The sequence below is a fragment of the Lepisosteus platostomus genome, chromosome 13 (genome assembly GCF_059453375.1).
Source record: "Lepisosteus platostomus isolate fLepPlt1 chromosome 13, fLepPlt1.hap1, whole genome shotgun sequence".
Lineage (NCBI taxonomy): Eukaryota > Metazoa > Chordata > Actinopteri > Semionotiformes > Lepisosteidae > Lepisosteus > Lepisosteus platostomus.
In genome coordinates, this window is record NC_142623.1 from 5,699,799 (window position 1) to 5,712,647 (window position 12,849).

At 39.3% G+C, this 12,849-nt stretch overlaps 1 protein-coding gene across 4 annotated transcripts in view; it reads left to right on the forward strand.

Annotated features, from left to right (window-relative positions):
- The window catches only part of inpp5b (inositol polyphosphate-5-phosphatase B), a 31,289-nt gene that overhangs the window by 14,030 nt on the left and 4,410 nt on the right, over positions 1-12,849 (forward strand). For all 4 annotated transcript variants that reach the window (XM_088602769.1, XM_088602770.1, XM_088602772.1 and 1 more), the window contains 13 exons: positions 2,422-2,515; positions 2,930-3,100; positions 5,304-5,405; positions 5,692-5,806; positions 6,722-6,838; positions 7,561-7,748; positions 8,160-8,271; positions 8,585-8,694; positions 9,378-9,513; positions 9,641-9,751; positions 10,269-10,434; positions 10,868-11,103; positions 12,692-12,808. In XM_088602769.1, the coding sequence (XP_088458895.1) occupies positions 2,422-2,515; positions 2,930-3,100; positions 5,304-5,405; positions 5,692-5,806; positions 6,722-6,838; positions 7,561-7,748; positions 8,160-8,271; positions 8,585-8,694; positions 9,378-9,513; positions 9,641-9,751; positions 10,269-10,434; positions 10,868-11,103; positions 12,692-12,808 (1,775 nt within the window). The remainder of the gene's footprint in view (positions 1-2,421; positions 2,516-2,929; positions 3,101-5,303; positions 5,406-5,691; positions 5,807-6,721; positions 6,839-7,560; positions 7,749-8,159; positions 8,272-8,584; positions 8,695-9,377; positions 9,514-9,640; positions 9,752-10,268; positions 10,435-10,867; positions 11,104-12,691; positions 12,809-12,849) is intronic.

The following is a 12,849-nucleotide window of genomic DNA, read 5'->3' on the forward strand; positions in this document are numbered from 1 at the left end:
AAAAGTAGAAGAAGCTGAAGAAGCAAGTGATGGAACAACTAGGAGCGACTGATGCCAATCTGACTGAAGTGCAAGCCCTGTTGCAACATTTGTTCTCTCAGCAATAACTCACAATAATTACGTCACAGATTCCACTTGTTGCTACAGTGGATTTAGTTGACAAAGTTTTGTTGCAGGTGGTTTAGAGGAAGTCCTTTCTTTATTAAATATTTATTTCTTTAGTACAGGAACTCCCCACACTCCATTATTAATTCTCAGAGTGTTTTTTGACAGGACCTATCAGAAGGTCAGCATTTTCTCCAGGCCAATTACTTGCCTGTGCTTTTTAGCCGTTCCTCGAGTGTTTCTTGTATTTCTTGTTTTTGTCTTTCTCAAGCCAGTTTTGTAGACGCCACTGTCAGTTTCACAAAGTCATTTCCCAATTTTGTTGAAACTACGAAGGTAGTGTAAAGGGCTTGTATTCTTTGAATGAATCCTGTGATGGAGTATTTTAAGGAGGAAAGGTTTGTGTATGCAACATCCTAGAGGACAAAGGAAGTTAATATCTAACTTAATATACAGGAGTCAATAAAGGTTTCCTTCATGGTTCTCTTTCAGCTTCACTGAATAGTCTTAATTAGCCCCCTTTGGTTATTGTAGTGCCTGTGCTCATAAATGATTTGGATTGAAAGTCAGGAAGACACAGTTAAAAAAAGCGAATAAAACAAGATTAAACCAGATACTGCAGTAAATGGCATTTAACAAAGTTGGAAGAAAATCTGGTAGCCTGCTTCACCAAAAGCTGAAAGACGTCATGCTAAAAGTTGCTGAAGTCTTAATATTTACAGTTCCGGAAAAAAAAGACAGATCGGTTCCTTAACGTGTTATTAATACCCTAACACAGCATTGATAAAAGCGACATTTTGACTCTGACATAAACTTGTTTCACTTCATAATAGTATCTCGGCTTTCAGGTTTCACTACCAGAAAAAAAGTAGGCCTGTTCATAAAGATATACTCATTTCTGAGCTCTTCGGCTACAGTGGAAGCCTTGACTGTCAGAAACAGGATTCTTCGCTCCTTGTTTTATGGAATTCCAACCTGCTCCTTTAGGGAAGTGGAAGTGGAAGATCTGTCAACAAAACATTTTAATTGATAATTAGTAGGGTGTTTTAAGAAAGGTGAATTTTTTAAGAGTAGCTACCCCAAAAAACATATCCTAAGACCTTAAAACACCATGATGCAGTAGGTGTTGTAGAAATAACAGAGTCCTTTGTTACTGTACGACTTGTTCGCAAATCGGCTGCATACTTTTTTTCATTTACTGGTGTCTTCCATTTGGTTGCTTTCATTTTAAAGAGCTCATTTGTGTGCTGGGCAAGTTGAAACTAAGTCACGGTTTCAGCCTCTAACCAGCTTAGTGCATCTTTAACACTTTGCTAAACTGCCAGTTAAGCAGGAATGTGAAGAGATGGCAAGTGGAGATGAAAACAGTTATTAGTTTGTGCTCAGACACACACTGCTTTTCCTCCTGGTGCAGTCTATGAAGGCTTAATCTGTGTGTGGTGTCCTTATTGGCCAGTGGGCTCTGCACTGCAGCAGGGCTTTCCTCATTAACAGTCCTGGCTCTTGCAACCAAAGCTTGAATGTTTGTGTTAATGTCAGTATCTCTTTGCATTGTCCTAAATACTCAAGCCTATATCTAACATGTAACACACAACCGAGAAACTGTGGCATGCACGTGTTAGTGAAGCTGAGAACAAACACATTACTGTTACTTTTTCTCCCGTTGGCAAATGCTTCCTTTTGAAAAGAATGGCACGTGTTGGTGTTGCACAGGGTGAGGAGATGGCAGTCTATCAAAAATTGACAGGGTCCCCAGAATGACAGGGTCAAAAGAGGGTTTCTATTTCCCATGACGTGTTAAGTATCTGGCCTTTTAAATCTGACCATACAATTATTTAAAAAAAAACACGGAACATCCTAAATTAATGAAATAAATATGATAGTATCTTAGTGGGAAAAGCAATAATGAAGAGCTTTGTGAAAGCCAATTTCCTTTTCAATTCTTGCCAACAAAATTAGTTCTAATGCTGAATGTCTTTCCCTTTGCCAGTTCAAGGACAGTGGAGTACTGTTTGCTGTGACTCTCCCCCTGATAGGATGGCTAGATTGCAGAGCTGAGCATGATTCTATCTGCTTTATTATTGGTGCAGTGTTTATTATCAGTTATTAGTGTGTGGTTCCTATTGCATTGTTTGTGGATTTTGTTTGTGCTCTACAAATTCCAGTTCTTATGAATGCCGTCTATCCATTTTCAGTACTCTTGTCCGGTGAAGGTCGCAGCGTCTCCTCAGCCTGTTCCTCAGAAACAAAAAGATGTATCTGTGAGTTTGAAACCTTCATTTGCACATCTCCTGTTTCTGTCTCTCTTCCAATCAGGGAAATCCGTGGTGGATGGTAAAACACTGGGCACTGAAGAATTAAAGGTCATTAACCGAAATGAACAGACTGGGCTGGAGCACAATGTTGACAGGTAAGGCACAGAACCAATCAGCCATATTATTCTCCTTTTAACCATATTAGGAAAGCTTGGTGTCACCGATTTATTTTTAAGTCTTTGTTTTGTGTCATTCATAACTGAGTAACACTGGATATTTCTACTGGATATGAAAATTCTCTTTTTTTCGTGCAAACACTCTGAAACGAGATCCCTTATCTCTGTACCAAGGTTTACAGATAAAAATACACTGCCACTATTTTGGATATTGCAAAACCTGTGATATTTCTTTTTCTTAAGCAGGGGGGAAAAAACGGCAAGTACCAGTAAAATCTGCTCCTGCTTGAAGTCAGGATGCTAAGTGTTGCTGTTATCTTTAAACACTTGGCTTTGTGCAGAGTGTCCTGTGAATGTGTGTGATCACACTTTCTTGCTTTTCTTGTTTTGCAGGCCTGCTAAAGTGAAAGGAGAGGCAAGACACGATATGGTGCGCTCTTCCAGTCACACGCTGTCCAACAAGGCACAGATGCTGGCCATGCCGCGGTTCGGACTGCGCGACAACCTCATTAAATGTGAGCTCCTGAAAAATGAGGAGCAGTACACCTACATCAAAAACTTCAGGTGAGTTTTTTTGTGTCGGCACTACAGCAGCCTCCCAGCAGGGAATGTTCAGCTCAGCTGGAAGGTTCTTTATGTAGTCAGCTATAATACAACTGGAGCTGTTCCACTTGGCCAGAAACTTCTTTCATTAATGGAACACATGCTTATCGTCCTGGGTGCAGCTGACAAGGTATGTGACAAAGCAAAAAAAAGTGTGAAAAAAGACTGAGCCTTAAATATCTGTAAGTCTGAAGCAGGGCTATTTATACAAGCAATGAATTTAAGATGCTCTTTCGAACTAAATGGCCGATTCACCACTCTTTAATAAGTGAATGCATAGTGATCTTGTGTTAAAGGGACTTGACGACAATTTCCGTAATTAAAATTAATTTAATCAAAATAGTAAACAAGTTCTTTGTTACATTATCTTTTCTTACTGCTAGAATATGTTGAGTGTGGTTCTTTGAATTTGAAACGCCTACTGGTTGGAAAAATGGCAAAAGGGGTCAGGTAGTTTTGCGAAACGTTCACTGCTGCACAGTTCAGGGCCAACCCTAGGCAACATTGTGCCCTGCGAGAACTTGTATCCCCCCCAACCCTCTGGACGGTGCCCTCTTTTTGAAGATATGAAATACAGTAACCCTTCCTCGCCTGATTTAGGCAGAAGCATTTAAAATGAGGTCTCATCTCCGAATCGGAGCGTCTGGACAAATATGTGAATATGACAGAGGATTCGACATTGAATGAAGGTGACCCCAGCATTGCCCTGATGGGAGAGTCAGAATTCCTCTTGCCACTCTTGTCTACTGCTTATCTGCTCTCCTTTCTGTTTCATCAAGGCCCAGTTAATCATTACGCTGTGGAGCAACACAGACCTGCATTCTCATGCTTTGAACGGAACCTCTGCTTCCTGTTGGCCTGTTATCAGTGCAGTAGCTGCCTCGGGAGTGTGAAAGAGGTTGAGCTCATTTCATGCATCTCCCATGCCCACACAGGAAGTGATGAAGCATTGCTAAACGTTGAATCTGTGATCATATGGAGATTAGTAACTGTTTATTTAAATAATTATCTTTTTGAATTGAAGTGCTTACTGTGAGAAGCCCAAGTCTACAAATAAGCAAGCGTGATAATATTAAGTTTTCTTTATTTTTCCACAATGTCCTTTGAATGTTCAAGCTCTGCACACTTCTTTTCACAGCTTCACAGTTTGGTTGGGAAATACAGAAATAAAAACAAAAGAAAAACACTTTTACAATATGAGGAAACGTATATCCATATGGCTCCTGTCCCACTGGTCATCCTCTATTTTGATTTCTTAGGTCATCCTTTATGGAAGGAAAAAACAAAAAAAGGTCAAGTAAACCCTGCAGGGATTCAGATTATATGACATATGGCATCGCAAATGAAATCAGTTTTGTGACTCATTTCCCCATTCTGACGAATCTCACCTTGCAGGATGATTGCAAGCCAGCCATACAAACCTCCTGGAACCATTTTAGGAGCAGGACAGGCTTTGGCCTGTCTCTGGCACCCTCTACTGGGGAAAGTGTGAAATACTCTGCATAGCGGGCACAGTGGCTATACAAGAGCTACCTCACTTTAAGTGTGACTTGTGTAAACCAGCGTAATCCAGCTAGCATAAAGGTCATACACTTCAGGTGGAAAGACAGAACACTGGGTTTTAGTCCCTTTGATCGTGATAATGTGTGCATTTCCTGTTTCCTTAGCACACGCTTCCAGTGTCTCTAGTTTATATTTACAGGAAGTGGTTTGAAAATGTATTATTAGATCTGCTATGTAACAGTTCCAGCATCAGCATACCTGATGACACCAGAGTAGGGAATGTGGAAGTGAGAGAGTCTGGATATCACCACTCATTAGCTTTGAAACGCTAAATTTGGACTGATTGTAGAGATGCTTCTCTGCACTCTCCTCTAGGATTAATTTTTTCTTCAACCATGAACCCATAGACTCTCAATTACTATATGCCACAGCTATGCGTATTATTCGCTAATATAGTGTAGTTTTAAATTACATGCAATTATACATGTTAACATTCCACACTTGTATAGCATTCCACTGTAGCATTTGGCATGAGTATGTACTGTATGACACCTGATACTGTACTATAGCTAATCAGAATAGCAATATTAAATGTTGTTGTGCTATAAAATCAATAATGTGTGTGGGTCTGTAACTTCCTACTGCTTTCTTTCTACTTTAGTTTTTTTATAGGCACGTACAATGTTAATGGCCAGTCACCTAAGGAAACCCTGAGACCCTGGCTAAGCTGTACGCCTAACGCTCCGGACATCTACTGTGTGGGGTAAGTGTAAGATCTCCTTTGTACTGTATATGCTTAGCAAGTGAGTTGCTTGTTTCTGTTTTTTTTTTCCCCTGGTTTAGAAAAAGAATGGGCTACTTTGAAAGCCGTTGATAAACGTACAGCAGGTCGCCCAACTCATCAAGGAAATGACACAAAAAGTGCTACTGCAGCTGTCATGACACATCAAATGGGTGTAATAAATTACGACACTCCCGTTTAGCTACTGTACCTGCATTAATTAAAAATGTGATCGGTGTCTGTGTGGGGCTTTTCTCTTACACCCTAGCTTTCAGGAGCTGGACCTCAGTAAAGAAGCGTTTTTCTTTAATGACACGCCGAAGGAGCAAGAGTGGACAAAAGCTGTGAGTGATGGGCTCCATCCTGATGCCAAGTACGCCTTGGTGAGAGAACGCGCTTTCTACATGCAAGCCCTGATTATTTCACCTCTTCTGTTGCCCTGTTAAACCTTGTGAGGGGACATGCGGAATAAGACATTTTTGGTATAAAACAATGTAGAAGTAAGCACTGGTAATTTTATATGACCTTAATGTTTCTGAATGGAGGACTCAGGTGTCAGATTTCTTTTGAAAACCAGTTACCATACTAGTATTGTCCTTAATAAGTCCAATAGTTATTCAGATGCATTGTATGTCCATAATGTATCTTACTAAATAGTGTGCATTGATATTGAATAGATTTGTAATTACCATGTCAGAAAGCCTTGAAGAAACTACATTTGTTGGGATAAGATCCTCATATGGACTCAGAAAAGCAGTATTACAAAAATTTAAAAAAGGCTGCCGTGCCTTCTTTCTTAGAAATCTGAGGAGACAAAAGGTTTTGTCACTTCAAGTTCCATTAAGACGACAGATCATTTCACTGTTAGTTTTTTTTTCCTAGTGTTGTCACTTACAAGCTTTAACAAAAGTGTCATGTGAATAGAAAACCTTCCCATCGCTTCTAGAAATAGTTCCTCATTTTCTTTTTGTAAAACATCACACAGAAAGATGTTTTTAACATCTATTTCAGGGTAATTTGCAAATAATGCAGAATAGAAATTCTTAATTTCAGGGATTCTTGAAGAAGAAAAGATTTTCTATAATTGTTTTTTTAATATTTTTAATTTTTTTTTGTACTTTTCTTATTCTGGCTCAGCATATTTAGTGTTTTTGTCTCCAGTGAAAGATGTGGTGTTGATCTTGGGCCAGGACTATTTATTTAATTTTATAGATAACTGGAATGACTGTGATCAGAAAGTGAATCTTTCTTATACCTCAGCCTGAAAAAAGCAAACATTTTTTTCTCCCTTTTTTCAGATTAAGCTAGCCCGGTTAGTGGGGATAATGCTGTTATTTTATGTGAAGAAGGAGCACGCAGAGTACATCTCAGAAGTTGATGCTGAAACTGTGGGGACAGGCATTATGGGACGAATGGTGAGATGGACTGTACTGACCCTTGTACAATGCAGATGTCACACTTTCCTAGAACATGTGCTTTTGTCCCACGCAGTAAGCGACCTATGCCAGCCTTGCTTTCCTTGATGTGCCAAGTTGATGTATCTCTGTACCCAACAATATCCCTAAAAACCTGACTATACTCCTCACAGTTGGGTGCTTTGTGACCAAAGAGTCATATGCAATCCTCAAAATCTTAAACAGTAGTTCCCAAGGGATTTGAAAAATAAAATGTACTATTTTATTTCAATAGTATTTCAATTGTGCAACATATCAATGCTAGAGATGTATTCTGAACAGTTTACCTGTTAGAAAATACCAAAATTAAGGATGCATTTTCCTGTTAACTCTAATCTTGGTGTTCTACTGTGGCACATGAAGCACCTTCGTTACCACAAATAAGCACAGCCATAGTTTAGGTTGGCTTCCTGGTATCCACATACAGCATTTTTGCAGTTTTGAGAGAGTGATTCCATAAGCTGTGATGTTTATGCAGTGTTGTAGAGCCTGTTTCACATGCCATGGTTTTGTCATGGACAGGGAATTTTTGTGTATGAAAGGGGAGTGCTTGGGGAAACGAAGAGAGAGTTGCTGCAGACAGTGCAATCTCAGTTTCAGTAGTGCACCCTGCTTCAGCATTTACCACGTTGTGGATCTCCTGAAATTTCTCCTTGTCTGGGTGTTGTAATTGTTTCTCTCAGGGTAACAAAGGAGGAGTGGCAGTCAGGTTCAAGTTCCACAACTCCGACATCTGTGTGGTGAACTCCCACCTGGCCGCCCACGTTGAGGAGTACGAGAGGCGCAACCAGGACTTCAGGGAGATCTGTTCGCGCCTGCTCTTTCGCCAGCTGGACACCTCGCTGCCTCCCCTCACCATCGTCAAGCACGGGTGCGTTCAGCGCGAGCGGCAGGCGGCCATGTTTGTGAGCACTAACTGTAACAAAATGAAAGATTAAGCACTGTGACATAACCCTGTTTTGGGTGCATTTGTTTCTTCCCCTGCAGTGTGCTGTTTATAGCTTAGACAGAAAACACCCAAATGTCCTTTCTTTAGTTTTTAGGCAGATTTCCTAGTGATATTGTTTTCTGGAGGTATTTACCAGTAGCACATTTTAAATTACACTTAACTTCCTGTTTAGCCTCTTCTTACAAATAATAACTTGTTTCAGAAAAATTGAGAATATTAATACATACAGTATGTAAAAATAGTCAAAGTGCCGTCCAGCCCCCATGCTGTGTAAGTTTATTTGCTGAAACTTTCATGTCGGTAATTCCTCTCTCTTGCTGTGTTTATTCTCAGGATCGTTTTGTGGCTTGGTGATTTGAATTACCGCATATGTGAGTTGGAGGTCGACCAAGTGAAAGACTTAATTGAGAAGAAAGATTTTAAGGCTCTTCACAGTTATGACCAGGCAAGTGCTAGTACCACATCTTGTCTATCAAGCAGAGTTCACCATTGCAGCTGATGCAGCCTATAGACAAAATGTTTTGTCAACATTTAAAAAAAAATGAAAATCATCATGATTTTAAAATAATTTTGAACTGCAATTCATATACGATGGGCTTAATTGAGATGTTAATCATCATGAATATCTTAGTGATTGAAAGATGGCTACAGGAGACATACTGTATTTTGCAATGGATTTATTTTTTGCTGTTGCAATTCAGAAATTCAGTTTTGGATGGCTGATATAAGAATGTAACTGTACACCTTTGTCTTTGAAGCTGAAGAGACAGATAGATGAGAATGCTGTGTTCCATGGTTTCAAGGAAGGAGAAATTGCGTTCCAGCCAACTTACAAATACGACACTGGATCAGATCAATGGGATACCAGGTACACCGAAGCTAGTTTGATCCAAAACTTTATTTCTATTGTGATGATCATCACCCACTCCAACACTTAATAAGCATGTTCAGGTATTTCAACAGACAAAAGTTTTGTCTTTGATTATATGCAGAAAACAATTTTAAGTTGTCACATATCGAAAATCACATCTCAGTGTGATGGGCTACTCTGTTTTGCTGAAACCTGTTTGTTGTCAGAATGTGTCTGTCTCGAGTAGAAGATCATAAGGGAGGATACAAACTACAGGAAGCCTTTTGGCTCTTTTTCAGCTTTTTAAGAAGGATCTGTGTAAAGAGCTTTAGTTTTTATTTTCATCCATAAGTGTAAAGCCTTAAACAAATTTCTTTTTGTTTCAGTTATGTCCTTGTTTCACTGTTTATTTATCGATACCTTTCAGGATTTTTGTATGTCTATAACAAATTCCCTCATAATCTCTACTGTTGGAGACTGAAATGATTTAGCTCAGGAAGAATACCATGAATGAATAAGAATATGATTTGTGTCTGTATGTGTTTGCCTTTTAGAAATGGTAATTTAATGCAGGCTTTGGTATTTGCTGAAAGATTTCATCCTATTCTAAAGAAAAAAAAAATAGATGTGGACACAAACTGTTTTCTCCCAAAATAAATTACAATTTGGGTTCTTTCTGTGTGTGTGTTTTTCTTCTCCAGTGAGAAGTGCCGAGTGCCGGCCTGGTGTGATCGGGTTCTGTGGAAAGGCAAGAACATCAAACAGCTGGAGTATCGCAGTCACATGGCTCTGAAAACCAGCGATCACAAACCTGTCAGCTCCCTGTTTGAAATTGGGGTGAGGGGTCTGCAGTATAGTGCTGTGTGTGAGCATCGTTGTGCCAGCACCAAATTCTGCTGTGTGTTGCATTTGAAAAAGCTTGTGCATAGTGTGCTTATTTTAATAAGTAACTCTTTTCTCCTAGATAAAGGTAGTGAATGAAGAAGTGTACAAAAAGACATTTGAAGAAATTGTGAGGGCTATAGATAAGATGGAAAATGAATGCATTCCTTCAGTAACACTATCACAGCGAGAGGTAAGGTCGGGTTCCTTACAAGCAGTATTTCAGGGTTATAGCAGTAATGTGGTCACCTTGCTAACCTGTTACGAGGTCGTTTTATAAGGAATGATCAAAATGACTTCTGTTCTCTGAAGGATTCTTTGTTGGGCGGTGGATGAACTAAATGTATAGCAGTGCACTAGGACGGCATGGTAGCGAAGTGGTTAGCATTGCTTCCTCACAGCGCTGGAGACCCCTGGTGCCATCTGTGTGGAGGTTGTAGTTCTCCCTGTGTTGGTGTGGGTTTTCTCAGGTTTCACCAGTTTCCTCCCTGAAGACATACTGGTAGCTTGATTAGCTTCTAGGAAAATTGACCCTAGTGTATGCGTGTGCCCTGTGATGGCGTCCCATTCAGGGTATATCCTGCCTTGTACTCGTTGCTTGCCGGTACAGGCTTCAGCTCCCCTGCGACCCAGATTTTGATGAAACGCTTAGAAAATGGATGGATAGCGAAGCACTATAAAAACAGTAACTTGGGTAATTTTATTTATAGTTCTTCTTCAAGGATGTGAAGTTCATGGAACACCGTGCAGAGACATTGACCATTCACAATGATGGGCAAGTTCCTTGTCAGTTTGAGTTCATTCAGAAATTGGATGAACCTGCCTACTGTAAACCATGGCTCAGTGCGAACCCCTGTAAGGGCTTTCTAGCACAAGGTAAGCAATCGATCTGCACATTCCTTCTGATCAAAATTAACTGAGCTTACCCTGGGAAATTGGACCAAGTCATACTGCTAACAATATTTTTACATGGTTTATTTAATAGCTTTTAAGTTCAAATACTAAAACATTTTTGACGTTTTTAAATATTTAGTAAAACTAATATTTAATGATGAATGCATGTTTCTGACTACAGTTTCAATATTTATTTGTTACATCTTTAAGAAGAATAACAAGCTTAACAACCGATTAACATCTGTATGTGTAATGCAGTAGGTAAACCCTCATAGTCTTTAGAGGATTTAATGGTTAAAATATCTGAGGTTGCATATAAATGAATGCATTTGTTTAGTTTCCCATGAAAAGAGGGACATTTTAAAAATATCCCAAGAGTTGTTTTTTTTAATAATTGTGGGTCCATATTTCCTAGGTGGTGAAGTGCACATTGACCTTGAAGTCTTTGTAAACCGTTCGACAGCCACCGAGCTGAACTCGAGAGAGAAAACTCTGGAGGACATTCTAGTCCTTCACCTTCAGAGGGGCAAAGACTATTTCATTTCCATCACCGGCAACTATCTGCCAAGTTGCTTTGGGTCCTCCTTACAGCTGCTGTGTCACCTGAGAGAGCCCATACAGGACATGCCTCTGGAAACAATACGAGAGTTGGTGAGCCAACCAGATTAAAGCACTTTTTTTTTATTAACAAATTTAAGTGGTGTTTCTGAAGATGTTGGAAGAGCACAGAGTTCAAGAAAGTGATAAGAAGATAGTGGGAGATGTAATTCCCATATGAAGCTGGAAAATCAGTAGAAATACCTAGTCTTAGAAACTTACCATCAGCTGAATATATTTCAGTATATCTGTGCCTGAGATGTCTGAGAATTGTTTCTGCTAAGAAATTTCTAAGAAAGAAAACTAGCGTCTTTCATTGCGATCATGGTTCTGTAGTGCTTCAGGTATGTAATGTTACTCATAACCAGCCGTGATTAACATTAGAGGAACAAGTAAAGGTCAATTCCACATTCAAAAGTAGAAAGAAGAAACACGATGTGTTTGCTGTTGAGCCTTCTTCACATCTGAACAATGTTTTACAGTAGAGATTTTTATATTCTTTTATATATAATTGTTTTCTTAACATTATCCTTTAGTTTTATTCACAAAATATTTTGCTATGCTGACACTGTAAATACATACGTTTTTAACTATGGCATCATACATAATGTGTTTAATTGTAGCGTGTAGTCAGCCTGAATTGACTTTAACTATTGAACTTGAAATAAAGAAGATGTTTGTGTGTTTTGATTCGAAAAGGGACGTTTTGAAAAGGGGCTTTGACAAGCAGGCTCAAATCCAAGACCCCCTGAGTTCCTGCATGGCTGGGAAGCTTGAGTTGCTATGACTGTGCAGTAACCAAGCAAGACAACAAGATGGGCATTTGAATTGCAAAACAGCAGTCTAAGTGCAGCACCAGAATGTTTTACTCTGTAACACATTTTTTTAGAAGTCAGTTTCGAGACAGAAGGGAAGCGTACGCATGTCATTTCCTTAGTGACTTTTCCTGTGCCATGAACACATTCACAAATATGTTGCCAGGGGTATAGATACATGAAAGTGAAACATCTCTCATCAGAATCTTGGCTCAAGTGTTATTCTCAAGATGTTCTGAAATACTTTGAATTTTATACTTTTCAGTGCCTTCATTCCTTAAGGAGAACTTCCCTTCCATTGCCTGTTAAGATTTTCCATTATCTTGTCTATAGAACTGTGTTGCACATCTCTGCTAGAAAGTCCTTCTCTCAGGTTTCTAAGCACCCGGTGCTCATGATGAGTCATGAAGACACATCGTTTAGAGACACAAATTAATTGGTCCTTTGTCTTCTTGGCATCTTCATAGATGAGCAAGCAATCAAAATATTCGGTAACTTCAGGACAGTTTTCCCTAAACTCTTGCTCATCAGTGCATTGTAACTTAGTCTTCTATTTACTCTTGTTGCTTTATTGTCCTTCTTCTGGGCTGATAGCTACTATAGTGACTACTATAACTACTACTATAGCTACTATTCTTTAAAAAAGAATGAAAAAACAGTAAACACAGTTTACACTCAATTAGAGCCTTACGGCAAATTATATGAACATCACTTTCACAAAAAACAGCATAACAAATAAAGATGTTCTAGATTTTCGAAGGCAACAGAATTTGCTCTGATCTCTTTCTTTTTGTTCTTTTCTTTTGTTTTCGTTTTTGTGATTCAAGACCCTGATGTCCCAGGACTCCACAGAAATGAATAGTGTGATTGCTGAACCTCCCCTTGAAATTCCGAAAGAAATTTGGATGATGGTAGACCACTTGTACCGCAGTGCTGCCAAGCAGGTCAGGTTTGTCCTGCAAAAAAAGTGAGCTGCCTTCTATGG